The sequence below is a fragment of the Chinchilla lanigera genome, unplaced genomic scaffold (genome assembly GCF_000276665.1).
Source record: "Chinchilla lanigera isolate Chin_1 unplaced genomic scaffold, ChiLan1.0 scaffold00179, whole genome shotgun sequence".
In the NCBI taxonomy this organism is placed as follows: domain Eukaryota; kingdom Metazoa; phylum Chordata; class Mammalia; order Rodentia; family Chinchillidae; genus Chinchilla; species Chinchilla lanigera.
Window position 1 is genome coordinate 545,617 of NW_004955580.1, and position 17,461 is coordinate 563,077.

General features: G+C 60.2%; 1 protein-coding gene across 1 annotated transcript; it reads right to left on the minus strand.

Annotated features, from left to right (window-relative positions):
* Positions 1–2,825: 2,825 nt before the first annotated feature.
* L1cam (L1 cell adhesion molecule) lies at positions 2,826–15,964 on the minus strand (the record flags this gene model as incomplete). The annotated part of the gene is given in 28 exon segments (XM_013509717.1): positions 2,826–3,983; positions 4,222–4,233; positions 4,325–4,397; positions 4,632–4,766; positions 4,873–5,028; positions 5,125–5,244; positions 5,347–5,520; positions 5,615–5,737; positions 5,818–6,019; positions 6,161–6,276; positions 7,233–7,455; positions 7,557–7,627; positions 7,816–8,013; positions 8,227–8,337; positions 8,466–8,590; positions 8,720–8,876; positions 8,978–9,144; positions 9,233–9,344; positions 9,594–9,737; positions 9,846–9,977; positions 10,113–10,297; positions 10,419–10,530; positions 10,774–10,944; positions 11,041–11,163; positions 12,050–12,249; positions 12,494–12,599; positions 13,227–13,250; positions 15,795–15,964. Coding segments are annotated over 28 exon segments (3,780 nt in total). The 3' UTR covers positions 2,826–3,751.
* Between the last annotated feature and the right edge of the window lie 1,497 nt (positions 15,965–17,461).

Here is a 17,461-nt window from a genome sequence, read left to right on the forward strand (position 1 = left end):
CTTCCCAAGTCTGTGGTTGGCCAAATCAGCAGCTGATTCGCAGGAAGTGACACATTCCTGTGTGCTGGGGCATCCACCAGTCCCAGTGGAAGGGACAGTAGCTCTGCCTGGGGACGGCCAAGGACCTCTGCCCCGACGGTGACTGTCTCCACACCAGGCTGCAGCGAGCCCTGAGCGCCCCGGCACACCATGGAAGGGACACAGCCCTGCTCTGAGCCTGGGCATGCTGGGTGGGCTCTCAGGGCATGGCACTGGTCAGCCTGAGTTCATTCTTTCCGCACCGAGCCCAGTGATGGTCAAGTGTTACTCAGAAGAATGCTGGCTGGGCGTGCTGGTGCACACCTGTCATCCCGGCCACTCACGTGGCTGAGGCAGGAGGATCAGGAGTTCAGGGCCAGCTGGGCTACACAGCAAGCTCTGTCTCCAAATGAAAAATAAATGAAATAGGGCAGGGAATAGGAAAGAGAAGAAGGCACACTTTTCTCCTGAACCCTTGAGACCTGCGCCCGCCAGGGCTCCGCAGGGTATTCCCATCTCCCACGTACCTTGAGGCCTTACAGCCACCAGATCTCGAGGCCCAGTTGCGTGATTTCTTCACTTATGTTTGGTGCCGCAGATGGAACCGGGGCCGAGCATGAGCTCTGCCACTGAGCTGTGCCCACAGCCCGGTAAGCCCCCACTGCAAGCCTCGGAAACCCAGCCTGGGTTTGCCACAGAACTGATGCTCAAGGTTTGCCTACTTTTTTTTTTTTTTTTTTTTTTTTTTTTTTGTCTTTTTGAGGCAGGGTCTCGCTCTGCAGTTCAGGCTGGCCTTGAGCTCACTTTGTAGTCCAGGCTGGCCTCGAACTCACAACGACCCTCCTGCCTCAGCCTCCCGAGTGCTGGGATTACAGGCGTGCGCCACCGCTCCCAGCTCCTGTCCATGTTCCTTTTATTTCTTTCTCTTGTTCCAATCACTCTGACTCATGTTTCCAGAACTATATTGAGTGGTGATAGTGAGCGTCTTTGTCTTGTTCCTTTTTTTTTGTTTGCTTGTTTTGTTTTGTTTTTTGTCTTTTTGAGACAGGGTCTCACTCTGCAGTTCAGGCTGGTCTTGAGCTCACTTTGTAGCCCAGGCTGGTCTCAAACTCGCAACGATCCTCCTGGGTCAGCCTCCCGAGTGCTAGGATTACAGGCGTGCGCCACCATGCCTGGCCCCTGTCTCGTTCCTGATTTGAGTGAAAGCTGTTTCTGACCATTTAGTCTGACGCTGGCTGCTGGTTTGTCATAGATAGGTTTTACCAGATTGAGATAAAGACCTTCATTATGGCATGTATCTAAATGTACCCTCAAAGCCTCATGTCGTCAAGGGTGGCGCTTTTCGGAGGTGTCTGGTTCTAGGGTATGATGCTGGGATTAAGGCTGCCCCATCCTGGGTGTGAGTGCTACCTGGCCTAAGGATGGAATATAAGGGACAGAAAGAGAGCTGTTTCTGTCCCATGCTGCTTTTGCTGCTTGTCAGCTGCTCCCTTCTCCCTGCTCTGCGATGCCCCCACCACACCAGTCTGCCTTGGAGCCAGCCGACTATGGGCTGCAACCTCTACACACTGTGAGCTAGATAATCGTTTTCTCCTTTAAATTGCTGGTGTCAGGTATTGTGTCTCAGTGATGAAGTAAGTGACTAAGACAGTCAACAAGGGCCAGGGATATAGCTCAGTGGCATAAACACCTGCCTGGCAAGTGCAAGGTCCTAAGTTCGATTCCCGGTACCAAAACAAAACAAAACAAAAAAAGACAGTCATCAATATAGTGGACTAGTGCTGTGTCGTGAGGAACATTTAGACAATCAAAGTGACTAGGATCCAGGCCATACCAGACAGGAAAAAACATATCAGAGCAAGACCATGATGGCATACAGTTGGCCCTGCCAAGTCAAAAAGAAAAAAACAGTGAGCGGCTTTGATGGCACACACCTGTAATCCCGGCATGAGCGTGGCTGAGACAACTAGGCAAGGTAGCGACACAGGGAGACTTTGTCTCAAAAAATAAAAGCTGAACCAGGCATGGTGGCGCACGCCTGTAATCCCAGCACTTGGGAGGCTGAGGCAGGAGGATCACTGTGAGTTCGAGACCAGCCTGGGCTACAAAGTGAGTTCAAGGCCAGCCTGAAGTGCAGAGCGAGACCCTGTCTCAAAAACAGACAAAACATAAATAAATAAATAAATAAATAAAAGCTGAGCGTAGTGGTACAGACCTATAATGCCAGCACTCTAGAGGTCTAAGGCAGGAGGATCACAAATTCAAGCCCAGCCCTATCAATTTAGCAACTTACCGAGACCTTGTTTCAAAATAAAAATTAAAAAGGGGCTGAAGGTATAGCTTGGTGCAGTGATCCCGGGTTCAGTCACCAGTACCAGAAACCCTTGGAGCCAGCACGTTCTGCCCAGGGCCCGGTGTCACAACCCAGCCTTCCAAGCTCAAAGCTCCAATCTCGAACTTCCTGAAGCCTCACGGCACTGGGTTCCGTCCTCGGTCTCAAGCCCTGCCCGCTAGCTCAGTCTCGGTGGGGCAGGCCGTTGGAGGCGTGTGTGGCACAGGGAGAGTCACTGGGGAACCTGTGACCAATGTGGCCAGTTTAGTAATGGTGCCCAACCCAACGTCATAGTCTTTTTTTTTTTCTCCTGGGCAACTTAGAACTAGTCTCACAGTTAAAAAAAGTTCAAGGGGCTTTTGGTTCTCAGCAGGGCAGACTGGTAAGGCTGGGGGACAGGAGGTCTCGGGGTGCCCTGCCTATGGCCAGGGACCCGGGGGCCTGGAAGAACGTTGTCAGATGACAAGAGGCGCTCCTCATTTCCAGGTTTTTATTTGCCTGTTATAATTCTGATATTTATGTACATATATATATACTTTTGTTTTCGTACGTAGATGGCTCGTCGGCAGGCCAAGCAGAGGTGCACTGGAGCTGGAGCTGCTGGGCGGGCACAGCAGTGCTGCAAGAACCAATTTCCCCCTTTTTTTTTGTCTTTTTGCACATGTTTTTATGTTTCCTGGGATGGGATCATCAAAGCTAATCGCTATAAAACCTAGAAACCACCTAGAGACTCAGACATCTGCCTACACACTAGTGGCATTTGGGGAAAGGGCGAGGGTACAAACTCTCAAAATCACGGTGTATTTACATTCCTGGGGGCCGGGGACAGGAACTGGACTGGGCAGGGCTGCTGAGAGTCCGGGGCGGGGTGGCAGCTTCAGGAAGCTGGCGGGGGGCAGTGGGAGGAGGTGCCCGCCCCCGGCAGTGACAGAGGCCACTTGGATGTTGTCTGGTGGGTACAAAGGCAGCGCGTGTGTGGAGCTCCTGGAAGCCGGCCACGGCCCCAGTGTGCTATTGGGGACAAGAACTCAGGCCTCTCCAGATGGCCGTCCCTGTACCTGGGGCCAGCCTGCCCGGCTCCCGTTCCAGTCAGAGCAGAGATGGCAAAGAAAATGGAGCAGATGGTGGGGACACGGAGTCCCGCCCCCAGCCAGTCTGGCCAGGGAGTGGCTGGGAAAGGAGGAGGTACAAGCCCCGGTTCTGAGGAGACCCCACCACGCCTCCCCTGGCAAGGCAGCACCCGGAGGTCCCTGGCTTGTGGGTGATCTGCCCCCCCAGCCGGGGCAAAGTAGCGTGTGCCCAGGAAGGGGTGCAGCTGGGTTTTGGCAATAGAGTGGGGACCGGGTAGTAAGAGGGGAGTAGGGGCAGTGAACTCCTGTCCTCCTCACTGGCTGCACCGCACTACTCGAGGGCCACCGCGGGGTTGATGGGGGAAGTGGCCCCAGAGCTGTCGTTGCCCCCTGCCGCCTCCTTCTCCTTCTTGCCGCTGTACTGGCCGATGAAGGAGCCGTCCTCGTTGAACTGGACGTCCACGCTGCCTCCATAGTCAGCCAGGCTGTCATCACTGCCCAGGGGTTTGATGTCCCCGTTGAGAGACGGCTGGCTGCTGCCAAAGGCCTTCTCCTCGTTGTCACTGCAGGGATGCAGAGGGTATGGATGGGGACCTGGCCAAGGTGCTTCTCCCAACACCCTTGAGAGGACGCGTTCAAGGCGCCAGGGGCCAAACAGGCTCTCCCGGCAGCCAGGGGCGGAGGCAGCCATTGGCACAGGGAGGAACAGGCGCGAGACGCTCTGGCCGAGGGGGAGCTGCTAGGCTGGGGGCTGGCCCTCCCCAGCATGCACTGTCCACGGGGCCACCTTGCCTGCCTTACCTCTCCAGGGACCTGGGGTCAGCCGGCAGCATGAAGGAGAGAGAGAGGGTTCAGGCCGAGGCCATGGGCCAGCTGCTGCCAGCACCTGCGCCAGCCCACTCACCTGTACTCGCCAAAGGTCTCATCCTTCATCGGCCGCGCCTCGGAGTCCACCTGGGTGTCCTCCTTGTCCTTCACTGGAGACACAGAGAGAGCCTGGCTTCCTCTCTCACCCTGCCTCATGCTGGGCTCCAGGTCCCCAGGCTCTGAGCAGGCACAGAGCCTCGGGGGGCCACTTGCCCCCAGGGGACCCAGCCACTGCCCAGCCCGGCCTCTGGCCCGCCCCGCCCCGCCCACGCCATCCCAGCAGAAGCCCAGGGACGACGCAGGGGCCCGGTGAGCCCACCAGGCCGTGGCTGGGTCCCCGGTACCTGAGTACTTGCCACCTTTGCTGCGCTTGATGAAGCAGAGGATGAGCAGCACCAGCAGCAGGAGGATGATGGCACACACGAAGCCAATGAACCAGCCCTCGGTGGCGAAGCCGGCGGGGGGGAGGCGCACACGGCCTGGGCAGAGGGGGCGCAGGGAAGGGACAGGGCCACCTGCAGTGAGCCTCCTGCTCGCCCTCCCCAGGCCCGGAGGTGGGGGAGGGCAGAGGGGGCACAGCCTCACCAGTGCCGTTGGTCTTCACGTTGGTCTGGCCCAGCAGCGTGTGCTCCTTCAGCAGGCGGATCTCATAGTAGGTGTCAGGCTGCAGGTTCCACTGCGTGTAGGAGCTCTGGTTGTAGCTGACGTACTCTGGCCGCAGGTCACTGCCCATCTTCCCTTCTGCACAAGGCGGTGACAGGGGATGTGCGGGAGGCGGCCCGGGGGCGCCAGGCCCCTAGCTCACAACCCCACCATCCCAGGGACCCCCGGCCTCACCTCCCAGGGGCTTGAACAAGATGTGGAAGCCAAAGTTGCACTGGCCCTCCTTGGGGACCCAGGAGACCACGCTATAGTTTTCGCCCGCCATGGCTGAGATGTTGCCAAAGTCCGGTTTCCCTGAGGAGTCAAAATCGGGTCTCCTGAAAGCTCAGCTGCTGGCCTGGGCCTCCAAAGCCCCCGCGCCAGCCGAGGCCCAGCCCCCGCAGCCCCGCAGCTCACCAGACAGGTTCATGGTGCCCCCTTCCCGCACAATGGCCTCGCCAGGGCCCTTCCTCGTGGTGGCCTGCAGCTGGAAGCGGTAGCGCAGGTCAGGGCTGAGGTTGGTCAGGTTGTGTGTCCGCATCTCCGGGTCGGGGAGGGGGAGGGACAGTTGCTGCTCGCCGCCAGCATCCACTGCAGAGACAGCAAGCCTGGCTCAGCTGCCAGCTCGGCCCCTCCGGCTGCCTGTGGCCCCCCATGAGCCCAGCCCGCCCCAACCTGCACGTACGTGGGTGGTAGGACAGCATGTAGCCGGTGAGCACACCGTTGTGGCTGAGCGGTGGCTGCCAGTGCAGCCGCAGGCTGGTAGCGGACTGGCACTCCAGGTGCAGTGCCTCAGGGTGGCCGGGCACTGTGGGCAGAGCAGAGTGGCAGAGCGTCTCCCACACCCAGAGCAATGGGCGAGGGGGGAGGCGCAGCCTGCAGACTCACCTCCCTCGGGAGTCTCGAAGGGCTGTTCACTGGCCGGCCCTGAGCCGCGCCCATTGAAGGCCCGCACCTCCACGCGGTAGGAGCTGTAGGGCCACAGGCCACCAAGGGTGACACTGGTGATGTTGGCAGGTACCACTACATGGCCCCTGTGCACATGCTTCTTGCTGTGTAGCCTCTGGCTGTCCTCCCACCGGTACGTCACCTGCACAGTGGACGTGCTTTTGTAGGAGCTGGGGGTGTCCCAGGAGCCACCGTGTGCATGCTCCCCACCAAGACAAGGCCCTCCGGGAGAGCCGTGGCAGGTAGCAGAGGCCTGCCTCAGCCCCACACCTGGAGCCCTTACGTTGTATCCCCGGAGGTGGCCCTTGACCTGGGCCAAGGCCACAGGCTTCCATCTGACCAGCGAGGCGGTGGAGTTGAGGGCCGTGACCTTTTCCAGCTCCGGGCTCGCCTGGGGGTCTGTAAACAGCGGGACTTGGAGAGGCCCACCCCCTACCCGGCCTGGGCCAGCCAGGAGCCCTTTGGCGAGGGTGAGGTGGGCACGGTTTGGTGAGGAGGGGCTGCGGTGCAGGCTTGAACAGGAGACAGTCACTGGGCGGAGAGGCCAGAAGACACCTCGACCGTTGCTCAGAGTGACCGCCTGTAACGTGCTGCATCCACAAGCCAGCTGTGCGGGTGAGCAGCCCTCTCTGCACTGCCAGGACCAGAAAGAACCTGGAGTTTGGAGTCTTCTAAGGTTAGGGTTATTTGCAAAGATTTAATGAGATTTCTTGAGGATGGATTCCAATTCTTTTTTTGTTCTCGTTATATTTTGAGACAGGGTCTTGCTGCGTAGTCCAACCCCACCTTGAACTCACTGTGTAACCAGGCTGACCTTGAACTGGCAGTGATCCTCCTGCCTCAGCCTCCTGAGTGCTGGGATGACAGGCGTGCGCCACTATACCTGACTGCTTTAAATTTGTCTTTTTTTATGTTTTGCTGTTGCTAGAGCCCGGGGCCTCACCAGTGGTCAGCCAGTGCTCACCACTGAGCTACACTGCCAGCTCCTATTTCTGCTGCATATGCACCACACCCATGGAGTCGGAAGGTAATTTCGTATTACTGAATTTCTAGCGAACCTGTGTTTTGACTATGACCCACCAGGTAAGGTCAGGGGCATGGAATTTTCCACTTAGGGCACCAGGGTGGCACTTGAGGAGTTTCGGAGTTTGGCGCGTTTTGGGCTTGGGGTTTTCAGGGGAGCCGTGCTCTGCCTGTCCTAGCCCCCTGGGCCAGCAGAGGAAATGCAGGAGACAGGGTTGCTGGTAACCTTGGGAATCCAGCTGCCAGCTAGCTGAGTGCATTGCATCAGTGTAAAGAGCCCAGGGTCACTCCGGCCATGTGACTCACGTCCTTATTTGGCACCCGATACTCACAGTCCTCCCCAGAGTAGCCGATGGCGACCTGGGGCTCGGGGCCCTTGCCCTGGCTGTTGACGGCCTGAACCTTGATCTCATAGGGCTCGAAAGTGGATGTGTTGGTCACCACCAGGAAGGAGTCGCTCACGGTCTGCTCCTGCCAGGGCCCCCGTGTGCCCTGCGGGCGCCACTGCACGCGGTACTGGACCTGGGGGGCGTTCCAGTCCATCCACCGCAGTGGCTGCAGGGGACAGCAGGAAAGGGACAGCTTGCCCAGAGTGCTCACGACAGCCACCCTCACCCATCCTGGCCCATGTGCAAGGCGAGTTGCCCAGGACCCACCTTCCATGTGATGACCATGTTATTGGTCTCATTGCCTTCACCTCTCACATCTGCAGGGTTCTTCTCTGGGGCTGCAGGCGACATGAGCGAGCACGCGTCACTGCGGGGCTTTCCTGCCCAAGGCACAGTGGCCCCGAGGGAGCAGAGGTGGCCGGCTGTCCCTGGGACCTTGGGTGGCGAAGGCACGGCCCTCCTCCAGGTCTCTGTGCAGTGCCCGGGGCCCGGTGCCAGGCACCCCCTCAGGGTGGCCCCGGCTCACCTGCCTCGGGCGTGACCACAGTCTCAGAGGGCGGGCTGGGCTCCCCAGGGCCGTACTTGTTGATGGCAGTCACCCGAAAGGTGTAGCGGACATAGGGTGACAGCTTCAGGGTGGTGGAGGTCTGGTTCCCTGGCACCTTGCCCAAGCTGTGCCATTTCCCAGGTGCCATTTCCTTGTCTTCAAATTCAATGTCATACTCTGTCAGGAAGTGACAGGGCAATGGATTAATGAGGTGTGGCTCAGCAGGGGGGGCACTGGGGTTGGGTCCAGGGTTGGCTCTCCCAAGGGCCCAAGCCCCAGGAACTCCCAGAGGGACTGTGAGCCACCACCCACCAGGAGTGGGGGCCGGGGCTGGGGGGGCCCCGGCAGAAGGGAGGATGGGGAGGGTGGCCCGGCGCTCAGGCCTCTCACTCTCAATGGCGGCATTGTGGTCCTCGGCAGGGCTCCACGACAGGTGCACCTGGCTGTGCTTCAGCAGGTGGCGCTCGGACACCTCCACATGAGGCACCGGCCCAGGGCTCCCTGTGGGCCACAGAGGGTGGGTTCTCGGGCCCCCTGTGAGCCACACCCCCCCAGTGGGACCAGCCGGGCCCTCGGAGCCTGGGGCCCCTGTGCTCCGGCTGCATGCCCCATGCCGTCCTGGGACTCACCCACCACCAAGAGCTGGGCCCTGCCCTCCACCTCATCCAGCTCGGTTCTGGCCACGCAGCTATAGTTGCCCTGGTCACTGTAGTCCAGGCTGTCGATGACCAGGCGCCCGTCCTCTATGAAGTACCTAAGAAGAGGCCACACCTGTCCTGCAGCTGCCACCTGTCCCCCACTCCACGGACAAGACCAGGAGGCCGGCCTCCAGCCCTTCTCATTCGGCCCCTTTCCCGCAGCCCAGCCCGGGGCAGGGCCTCACTTGTCGCTGTCCCCACGTTCCTTGAGGTCTTGCCCATCCCCACGCCAGGTGATGCTGGGATGCAAGGAGGGGTCAAAGGAGGCCTGGCATGTGAATGTCACCCGCGAGCCTTTCTTCTCGATGGCATTCCGGGGCCCCTGCGTGAGCTGGGTTGCTTCTGAGGGCGAGGAAGGAGAGGGAAGGTCACCCTGATGGCCTCCAGAGTCCCTGGTCCTCCCTCCCCAAAGGTGCTGCCAGTCCTGTGGGGCAGCGGCTGACCTTTAACCTGCAGGTTTGCCACAATCGTCACATTGCTCTGGTCATTAGCAGCCTGGCAAAAGTAGCGCCCAGTGTCGTTGGCCTGGAGATCGCGGATGGCCAAGGTCCCATTGGCATAGGGGAAGAAACGCTCGTCCTGAAGCACCGTCGTCCCCTCCTCGTCCAGCCTGGAGTGAGAACGAAGGCCCAACTCACACGTCCCGGCCCAGGGCCCTATCCTCTTGTCCCCGGGCATGGGCACAACAGAGGGCTCACCACTGCACACTGGGGACGGGCGCTCCAAAGGCTTTGCACAGCAGGTAGGCTGTGCTGCCCTCAACCGCCATGTACGTCTGGTTGTCACCCGTCAGGATCTTGGCAGGCAGCTCTGGTGGGGGAGGAGTCTCAGGACGGGGCAGCACTCAGGGCCACACCTAGCTTCAGCGCTCCCAGGGGCCTCTGCCTTCAGACACCCCTGCCCTCTGCCACCCCAGGCTTCCCAACCGTGCGTGGCCCGCCTAGCCACGCACCCCTGCCCCATCCTAGCCACGGCTCCAGGAGTGTGGGGCGGGTCACCCCAGGAGGCTGGCCTGAGTCTCTCACTGATCTCGTTGACAGTTCTGGGCATTGAACCTACGGACAACATAGATGTAGGCGTTGGCCAGCAGGATCCCGTGCCGGTTGCGGGCCTCGCACTGGGTCACCATGGTGTCACTGGGCTGCACGTTGCTCAGGATGAGGGCACCCCTGTGGGTCTGGTACTTCTGGTCCTTGTCCAGCTCTGTGTGTGTGACAGGTGGTCCACGGGCCCGGGCTAGAGCACTAAGCTATACTGTGCCCACCACCCCGTCCTCTTCCTCCCTCACGGTCCCCAGGGCTGCCCACTCACCCTCCATGCGGTTGCCGTTGATCCTCCAGGTGACCTCAGGCTGGGGCCGGCCCTGGGCCTGGCAGTCCAGGCGTGCCGTCTCTCCCGGCCCATATAGATGGCTCTGGGGCTTGTGCAGCCAGTACGGGGCAGCTGGGGAGGACAAGAGGACCACCCTGAGCCTGTACTCGTGCTTGTCCCCAGGCAGACCCTGCCCTCCCCATGACGGTGGATGCTGTGATCCCCAACGCCATTCTGGAAGAGGGTGTGCCTGATGGAAGCCCGTACCCTCCACAGTGACATAGTAAACGTGCCGGGCAGTGCCCAGTGAATTCTCAGCCAGACAGTGGTACTCGCCGTCGTCCTGCTCGCCCACGTTCAGCAGCTGCAGGGTCTTGTTGTGGTTCTGGTACGTGACGCGGTCAGCCGGCATGGGGCCACTGGGAAGCAGCCACTTGATGGTGGGCGTGGGGCTGCCCGAGGCCATGGCACAGGCAGGGAGGAAGGGAGAGAGGAGACCACTCAGCCAGGAGGGAGGCCAGAGACCCTGCGGCCCGGGCTCCGCCCTCCCACACACCCAGTGCTCCGGCTTACAAGCCCTCTGCGATGCACTCTAGGACCAGTGGTTGTCCCTGCAAGGCCACCAGGTGGCTGCTGGAGTTGGTGGGGAAGAGCAGGCGCGGCTTCCTGTCAATCATGCTGTTGGCTGCCAGGACAAAGGAGTGGGTGCCAGGGGTCGCAAGGCTGGGGACACCAGACACCCCAGAGAGCCCCTGGGCCCCTGCGTTCTCCTCTGTGCCCTGCGTGTTCTCTCACCGCCCAGGAAGGGGTCAGACAGGGTGGAGATGGCGCCGAACTGTCCTTGAGGAAGATCAGGGTGGCTGAGCCACCTACGGGGGAGGGGCCAGGGAAAGGGAGGGGGGAGGGGGTCACAGCCTGTGGGACTCACTGGCCTTGACCCGCAGGTCAATGGGCTCCTTCTGAATGATAGTCCGGGTGCCTGGGAAGTGGGCGTTGCAGATGTAGTCCGAGTGACTGTCCGAGATGAGCACGTTGGCGAAGTAGAGGTTGCCGTTCTGGCCCATTGACACCCGCTCGTCCTGCTTGATGTGCAGGATCTCTACATAGGAGCCCGGGGCAGGGGTCAGGACTCTGCACAGGACCCCATCCGGGACCCCACCCACCCAGCCCGGCAGGCAGCCCCACCACCACCCACTGCTGTTCATCCAGTAGATGCGCAGCGGCTCCGCGCTGGGCGGGGGGTTGCAGGGCAGCACCACCGACTCCCTCTCCTCCACCTCCACCGGCTTCACCATCTCCTTGGGCCACTTGGGGGCACCTAGAGGGATGGACAGGCTGGGCATGGACAATGGGTGAGGGGCCAGGCTGGGAGGGTGGGCATCATAACAGGAGAGAGAGGCGTGGGTCCTCTTCGGGCTCCTTGGAGACTGGCATTCCCCCGAGGGTGAATCAGGGTGAGCAGGAGGCCAGGTGGCATTAAAGGATAACCTGCACAATTCTCAGCTCTCCCTGCCCACCCGGGGAAAGGATGGGGCTGGAGGGGCGAGGTGCGGCAGTGGGGGAGGAGAGCTGTGGAAGGATGCGGGAGTCACAGACCCTTCCATCATCCTGACACAGAAACCATGGCAACAGTTCCCAAGGTAACTAGAGGGGCGGGGAGGGGAGAGGAGGGCGCTCTGGAGGCAGAAAGCTCAGGGAGGATGGAATGCCAGGGAAAACCCCAGGGAAAGGGCGACACAGATAAAGATAGCAGGAAGGAGATGGAGAAGCCAAAGCAGAGGTGGAAAGGAGCTTTGGAGAGTGAGCGAGGAGGAAGCAGCACAGAGTGAGGCAGGAAAGCTGGATGTCGGAGGTGGGAAAATGAGTGGGGACCAGAACATGAGCCCAAGCGGGAGAGTCTCGTATACGGGGCTGGCCGGGTGCAGGCCAAGGCAGCCAGGAGGCCAGGTCCACCTATGCAGCCCAGCAGCAGCCACCGGGAGGCAGGCACGAGAGAGACAGGGAGAAGGGCACGGAGGGGACCTCAAGCTCACTGGGGAGAGAGAGGCAGGGCAAGGACGGCGGAGACTTCAGGAGAAAAGAGAAAGGGCTGTGAGGGCGGCTGGTGTGGGCTGAGAGCTGCCAGGGTGCCCTGGCCTTGGCAGGCCACACAGCGCTCCTCCGAGGTGCCCTGGGCCCTCCCAAGTCCCTGCAAGGCCTCGCACCCTCAGCCATAAGCTGGATCTCGTGGGACATGGCGGTGCCCAGCTTATTGCTGGCGAAGCAGCGATAGATGCCCTGGAACCTCTGGGCAAAGCTGTTGTTGCCCGTGATGGTGAAGGAGCCGGAGTGGGGCGCCTCATGCACCATCACACCCAGTTCCTCGCTGGGTCTGAAGTGGACGCCATCCTTCATCCAGCGGAACCTGTGGGTGGAACGGGCTCAGAAGCCAGCAGCCCTGGTGCCGGGAAGGGGCTGGGGCTGGGGCTGGGGCTGGGGCTGGGGCTGGGGCAGGGAGGAGGTGAGCGGGGCTGTAGCCGGGAGTTCGGGGACAGGCAGGAGCGGGCAAGGACTCAAGGCCACCAGGGAAGTCTGGGGCCTCTGTGCCAGAGTTGGGCCAAGCCTGGGGATCAAAGACAGAGGCTCCAAGGGACAATAGGGTCACTCACTGTACTTCCGGTTTTCCTCTGGCCTCACACTTGAGGCTGATGTCATCTGTGGGGAAGACAACCAGGCGGCGCGGAGACTGCTCTGTGATGACAGGGGGCTCCATCACTGGGGACAGGGTGAGGGTGGTGGTGAAAGTGCTGCCTGGATGCACCATGACCTCAACCCCTGGGCCCACGTGAAGGAGTTGGGGTCTACAGCCCTGAGGGGCCCCATGGCACGGGGGCAGGACAGGAAGAACCAAGTAGAAGCTTATAGGATGTGAAAAGAGGGAGAGAAAAAGGGACACAGAAGCTGGGTGTGGTGGCACACGCCTATCACCCTAGCACTCGGAAGGCTGAGGCAGGAGGATCACCATGAGTTTGAGGCCAGCCTAGTTTACATAGTGAGACCCTGTCTCAAAAAATAATAATAATAATAATAATAAAAAGATACACAAACAAATGTAGAAAGAGGGAGAGAGACAGAGGACAACAACAAAAGTTACAAAGAAAGACATCTGGGGTGAGGACAGAACAAAACTAAAGAGAGAACAGCAGCAAAGGGCACAAGGACAAAGACAGGCCCATGGTGGAGGGCAGCAGAACAGCAACAGAGAGGGCCAGCGCAGGTGTGCGGGGATGGGGCCTGAGCCAGGAGCCCGCCACCAGACCGCACAGCATGTGCCCCATGGGGCCATCGGCTGGGCCCTGCCCACAGCCTCCCAAGACACAGTCCCACGTGTGCCCAACTTACCATGGTGCCCTTCATCTGAGAAATCTGGACAGCAGGGGAAAGAAGGAGAGAGGCGCTGAGAGGCACGGCAGCCCACGCAGGTAAGGGATGGGGACAGGGATGGGGACAGGGACAGGTCAGGAGAGGGCACAGTGGTGCTGCTGCGGCCCGGGGAGGCAGGACAAGGCCTGAGAGCACATCCAAGGCTTGCGGTGCCCGGGGAGAGGGAAACAGTTGCCTTGAACAAGCTGCGTCTGCACAGCGCCACGGCCAGGCCTGTGGGGCCTGCAGGCCTGACCCCACCCTGGGTCCCCAGACACCCTCCCTGCCCCGCCCTCTTCCCTCCTAATCCAATTAGCGCTGCTCAGTGTTTTCAATTACCCACCCAGCCTGGAGCCAGCGCCCCTCCCCCTCCAAGCCCTCCCAAAGGCACAGCCGCATCTGGGTCTCCGAGGGCGCCAGTCCTCCCTTCCCCTTCCTGCCTCCCAGGCAGCTTGCAGCTCTCTGCAGCAGAGGCCCAGCAAGTGCCCCAGACCCAGGACTCTGAGAGCTAGGAGGGCAAGGAGGGCTGGCAGCGGGGCAGCAGCAGGTGGGCCCTGACAGCTTTGTCCCTGCAGAAGACCTCAGGGTAAGGGCCCCAGCCTGAGAGCGAGACAGCGACAGGGACAACAGGATGGAGGAGCGAGCCGGAGAGGTGAAGGGGGTTGTGCGGTTGGAACAGAACAGACAGAGGAAGGTTTTGACAGGGAGGCACCCGGCTGGCCACCGGCAAGTCAGGGTCATGAACAGTGCCGGTCAGTGTCCGGGCCACCTTGGAGCTGCTGTGGACTCTGGCCTAGTTCTTGTTGCCACTGCCTCCATTCTCCAAACCCTCCCTGCCCCAGACACACCGAGCAAGAGGAGCCAGCCCATCTGGCGGAAGGGCAGGCGGATGCCCAGGGTGAGGCCAGGAGGCAGGGCCTGCAAGGCAACACAGAGAAGGCAGAGAGGCAAGGAGGACCAGCATGTGCCCCTGAGGGATGAGTGGGGTCTGGGCACGCAGGCGTGGCTGTCCTGGAACATGTGCCCCAGCGTGTCGCACACGGCTGGGTACTGCCTGACTTTGGTGTGGCACGCAGCATCTGTGTGGGTGTCTACTGGTGTGGCCTCGCAGACACCTGCTCTTTTCCCACCTCAGCGCCTGGCTCATCTGTGCATACTGACACTCTTGTGTCCCAGTGTATCTGTGGCCAGGGAGAGTGGTGGCCTCATGGGTGTGGCCATTCGGACTTCCGTGTACATGGCCAAGGGGGCATCCCAAGCTCTGTCCCCAACCTCTAGCTCACCAGCCCCTCTTTACCTCCTCTGAAGCCTCACTGCCCCCAATTGCAGGTGCCACTCAAGCCCACCTTGCAGCCCTGTCCCACGCCACACCCCTGCCTCCTGCCTGGCTTCTCCATGTTCAGGCTCAGAGACAAAGGTGGTAAGGGAAGTGGAAAAGGACTGGAGCCTCATAGCTTCAGATACACAGATGTCTGACAGATGATACTTTGTTAAGTGCCCCCCCAAAGGACAGCTGTCACCCGCAGCAGTGTGTTTACAATCCCCCCCATACTGGGGAGAAAACTCCACCACAGCAACAATGCCCCCCACATGCAAACATGCACCCACATTCGATTCCACTTCCTCACTGCAATCAAATGTGACATTCAAGTACCTCCAGACCTTCCCAGGCCTGATGACAAGTATGGTGACTCACAGACTTCTGGGAAATGAAATCAGTCACAATCGCATACTGCACACACACGAGTACATTGGATGAGTCAGTGCAACTTACAAGCATACACAAACATTCATGTGTAGTCACTATCCAACAGCCACACTCTATAATACCCACACACCTAGCTGGGACCTATCCAAGAAGCCCTACAAACACAGACACACCCATGCCCACCAAATAACTATGCATGAAAACGGAGCCAGAAAGTGGGCTGGGGGTGCACCTCAGTGGGACAGCACTTGCCTAGTGTGTAAGAGGCTCTGGGTTCCATCCCCAGCACCACGAGAAAAAGAAAGGATGCAGAAAGCTGCTGTATGGGGACCTGGTGTTTCTGAGGTGTATTTTCCTGTCTCAGTTCAGGGGCAGGGTTACCAAGGGCCAAGACGGGAAAGAACCAGCTGCGGATTACCTAATTTAGAAACAGGGCACGACTTGAATGCAGTCCTTCGCACAAAGCTAGCTGAGAACTGGAGGCTGCCCCTTCTCCCGGCAGCCACACCCATGGGACTTGCGGGGTGTAGGAGAGGAGCAGTGGGAGTGGGCTGGGTCGGGCCACGGGACAGCTAGCTGCCCGGGCCCCGGACTTAGACCTGGACCCTGGACGCTGTCCGTGGTGCTGAAACCACAGCGGGCTGCGCTTATTCCTGTCCGTGGTGCTGACCCGCCCCATGCCTCTTACCCCGCCCTTCCCTCCAGGAGCACCCAACACACTGGGGACCTCCTTTCCACCCCGGTGCCGAGAAAAGGAGGGGAAAAGGTCCGGAGGGGTGGGGAGGTGAGAAGGCCGAAGATAAAGCGACCCAGCAGGGCGGCACAGGGAGGCTACTCACATTCCTCGGGGATCTGGATGAGCAGGCAGGGACTGCAGAGGAGGAGAGGCCACACGTACCGCAGCGCCACGACCATCTTCTCGGTGGCGTCGGCGGCTAGGCGCGGCACAGCCGGCCGGGCTCGGCTCACGCTCCGGCCTGAGGGAAAGGGGCTATTGGGGGGGAGCCGCCTGTGGGAGCAGTGGGAGAGAGGAGGAGGAAAGGGAAGGGTGGGGAAGGAGACGAGAGGGACGGATGGACGTTACTGACTAACATCTGGGCGAGCCCGGGCTTCTGGCCCCGCCCCAGGCCCCGCCCCCGGCTGGCCGCCTTCCCGGTCCTTCTCTCCCCCTCCCCCCCACTTGGCTTAGCCTTCAGGTTGCCTTTCATCCCCTCCCCGCCAGCCGCCTCCCCAGCAGCCACTTGTTGCCCTCACTAACTCCCCTCATCTGCGTGTCACAATACACCGGGGAGCAGGTGTCCAGGGGCATGGGTGTGGACACGGGTCTGCAAGTGGGGCATATGGCAGATACACGCACCCCGATGTATGTGGCTACACGCACATGTGTGCCTGAGCACATGCGTGTGTCTTCCCGGGAGGGGTACACTCATGAGTGGGTATGCATGGTGTGCGTCTGCCAGCTGTGGGCTGGTGCCTGTGTATGCCAGGAATGCATCTGCCGGGGAAGCACGTGTGCACACACGTGCGGTAAAGGGCTCCTCTTGCCATCTCATTGCTGTGGCTCTTTGGGCCGCCAACCAAGCCCTGGATGATGTTCATACCCAAAAGTCACCAGGGGCCTTGGGAAGTGAGCTAGGGAAGGAGGACACAGGCCCAAACCAGGCTCAGGAAAAGGAAGAGTAAAGGGGAAGGATGCCTGCTCTGAAGAACTGGAGAGAGAGGGCCAGAAAGAAGAAGACATCTCCCTGGTGCGCCTTAGCCCTCTGGGGACACTAGAAGGGACTGTGGCCTCCCCACTTCTGGATGCTCCAGGCCAAGGGCAGGGCAGAGGCTGGGGAAAGCTCTGGACACTTCCCAAGACAGTGTTTCTGACACCTCTCAAGCATCTGGCAGTCTGTTTTGGGGGTCTTTTTCTGAGTCTTTGGGGCTCAACTGGAAGATGTGTGCACACCAAGCCCAAGCGCAAGCCACGCCACAATACACCTGCATGTAATGGGCGCCAAAGGCAGGGTCCAGGACAGAGGGTTCTCTGAAAATGACCAAAAGAGGACACAGACTGTCTCAAGAAGGCAGACCACTTTTGTTTTGTTTTTGCTTTTTGAGTCAGGGCAGTGGCTATGTAGCCCAGGCTGGCCTTGAACTCATGTCGATCCTCCTGCCTCAGCCTCCTGAGTGCTGGAATGAGTGGGAAGGTAGGAAGTGGAGCATGGACAGCCGATTCCCAACTTGGAAATGCGGAGCTAGGGCCTGGCAGGTGAAGAACGGTGGGTCTGTACTACCGATACCTCCCCCAACAAAGCCAGCCCCCGGCAGCCTTGGCCTTGACTTCAAGGCCTGTAGGAACCAGTAGGAGACCCAGATCAGAGAGCAGGCGATCAAAAAGCAGCCTTTGGAGCCCTGCGCACTGGTCTGGCGGGGGAGGGGAGGAAAACTGGAGCAAGTGGAAGCTCAAAGGACCCTCCTGCCTCGGAGCAGGCTTTGATGCTCTGCCTGCTGGACAGATGAT